The sequence below is a fragment of the Mandrillus leucophaeus genome, unplaced genomic scaffold (assembly GCF_000951045.1).
Source record: "Mandrillus leucophaeus isolate KB7577 unplaced genomic scaffold, Mleu.le_1.0 Scaffold581, whole genome shotgun sequence".
NCBI classification, from domain to species: domain Eukaryota; kingdom Metazoa; phylum Chordata; class Mammalia; order Primates; family Cercopithecidae; genus Mandrillus; species Mandrillus leucophaeus.
In genome coordinates, this window is record NW_012106264.1 from 202,577 (window position 1) to 204,747 (window position 2,171).

The following is a 2,171-nucleotide window of genomic DNA, read 5'->3' on the forward strand; positions in this document are numbered from 1 at the left end:
TGCGCCGGGGCTGGCAAGATGGCCACGCCCCCAGCAGAGACGGCGCCTCTGGGACACCGTTGGGGACCGAGGTACCCGAGCGGGCCGCCCGCCTTCCCTGGAGTGAGACGGTCCCCTGGGTGGTTCCTTGGGAGCGGAGGGACTCGGGTGAGGCCTGACTTTGGGTGACCTCCCCTTGCAGTTTCAACGTCGGTAAACCCAGGAGAATGAAGGCCAGCCTTTAACTGTCTCCTGAGGTTGTGTCTGTCGTTAAAGGGGCCCAAAATGATAATAGCTTCCATTTATGTACTGCTTTCTAGGTCGCTACGTTTTGTTTACATTCATTATTTCATGTAGGCCTCATAACTCAGTAAGGTTTTATTGTCCTGGTTTATAGGACATTTGTAGGAAGCGGAGGCATAGGGAATGAGAATGCCTAAAGTACATGATAGAACTAGAATTCAGATTCCTAGCTTCAGCTGGATATTTTTTTTTCTCTGTACATTTGCCTCGCACACTTAATCATGGAGACGTACAGGCCACAGCATTTAATCCACAGTACAATAAAACCTGTTATTCGTTCGCTCATCAAGTATGTATTACATGATTCTTGAGATAAGAGAGGTGAAACTGCCCCCCGTTTTGGAATCTTTTTTTTTTTTTGAAACGGAGTCTCGCTCTGTCAACCAGGCTGAAGTGCAGTGGCACCATCTCGGCTCACTGAAACCTCCGCCTCCTGGGTTCAAGCGATTCTTCTGCCTCAGCCTCCCGAGTAGCTGGGACTACAGGCACGAGTCACCACACCCGGCTAATTTTTTTGTATTTTTAATAGAGACGGGGTGTCACCATATTGGCCAGGCTGGTCTTGAACTCCTAGACCTCGTGATCTGCCCGCCTCGGCCTCCCAAAGTGCTGGGATTACAGGTGTGAGCCACCGCGCCCGGTCCAGTGTTGGAATCAAGGAATTCTGGCCGGTCGCGGTGGATCACGAGGTCAAGAGATGAAAACCATCCTGGTCAACATGGTGAAACCCCATCTCTACTAAAAATACAAAAACTAGCTGGGGGTGGTGGCGCTTGCCTGTAGCCCCAGCTGCTCGGGAGGCTGAGGCAGGAGAATCACTTGAACCCGGGAGACAGAGGTTGCAGTGAGCTGAGATCGCGCCACTGCACTCCAGCCTGGCGACAGAGCGAGACTCCATCTCAAAATAATAAAATGGTTTCCTCCTGTTTTCAGTAGAGATGGAGATGAATCCATCCCTTTTTTCCTATAGTAATTCCATCCATTCTGTCAGGAGGAATAGGTATTGGAAGCCTGTTGAGCATCCAAGGGATGAAGGGGTGTTAGGCAAGTGGATTCTTATCTTTTTCCCTTTTGTTCTGTCTCCTTAGGACCAGCTTTATCCAGGGACTCTACCATTCCCACCTCTTTGGCCCCACTCCACGACAACCACTTCCCCATCTTCTCCTCTACTCTGGTCTCCCCTGCCCCCGCGCCTTCCCACCCAGCGTCCTCCCCAGGTTCCCCCACTACCTCTCCCTCAGATCCAGGCCCTCAGCTCAGCATGGGTGGTTCTCCCTCCAGGAAAGGGGGAGGAGGGACCAGGACCTGAGTTGCATAGCGGCTGCCTGGACGGGCTTAGAAGCCTTTTTGAGGGACCTCCCTGCCCCTATCCTGGGGCTTGGATACCTTTCCAAGTCCCTGGAACTGCCCACCCTTCCCCTGCCACCCCGTCAGGAGATCCTAGTATGGAGGAACATCTGTCTGTCATGTATGAGAGACTGAGACAAGAGGTAAGTCAGTGCAAAAGTGGCCGTCATCTACAGTGGGAAGGGATGTCAGTAATCCTTGGAGGTAGGGGGTTAGTCAACTGGATTCTTTTTTGGAACCATGAGGCAGGCATAGAAATGTATTATAAACGTTTTCCTGAGAAAATGATGTTCCAGCCAGGCACGGTAACTCGAAGTGCTGTAATCCCAGCACTTTTGGAGGCTGAGGCAGGTAGATCATCTGAGGTCAGGAGTTCAAGACCAGCCTGGCCAACATGGTGAAACCACATCTCTACTAAGAATACAAAAATCAGCCAGGCATGGTGGCAGACACGTGTAATCCCAACTACTCAGGAGGCTGAGGCAGGAGAATCACTTGAACCCAGGAGCTGCAGTGAGCTGAGATAGCACCATTGTACTCCA

At 51.6% G+C, this 2,171-nt stretch overlaps 2 protein-coding genes across 2 annotated transcripts in view; both read left to right on the forward strand.

Annotated features, from left to right (window-relative positions):
* ATAT1 (alpha tubulin acetyltransferase 1) overlaps nucleotides 1–2,171 on the forward strand; it is a 29,775-nt gene that overhangs the window by 26,302 nt on the left and 1,302 nt on the right. The gene's annotated exons all lie outside the window — the stretch shown is intronic.
* The window catches only part of LOC105553115 (chromosome unknown open reading frame, human C6orf136), a 7,032-nt gene continuing 4,867 nt past the window's right edge, over nucleotides 7–2,171 (forward strand). The window contains exons 1-2 of the mRNA XM_011999071.1: nucleotides 7–71; nucleotides 1,371–1,772. Of these exons, the coding sequence (XP_011854461.1) occupies nucleotides 1,728–1,772 (45 nt within the window). The 5' untranslated portion in view covers nucleotides 7–71; nucleotides 1,371–1,727. The remainder of the gene's footprint in view (nucleotides 72–1,370; nucleotides 1,773–2,171) is intronic.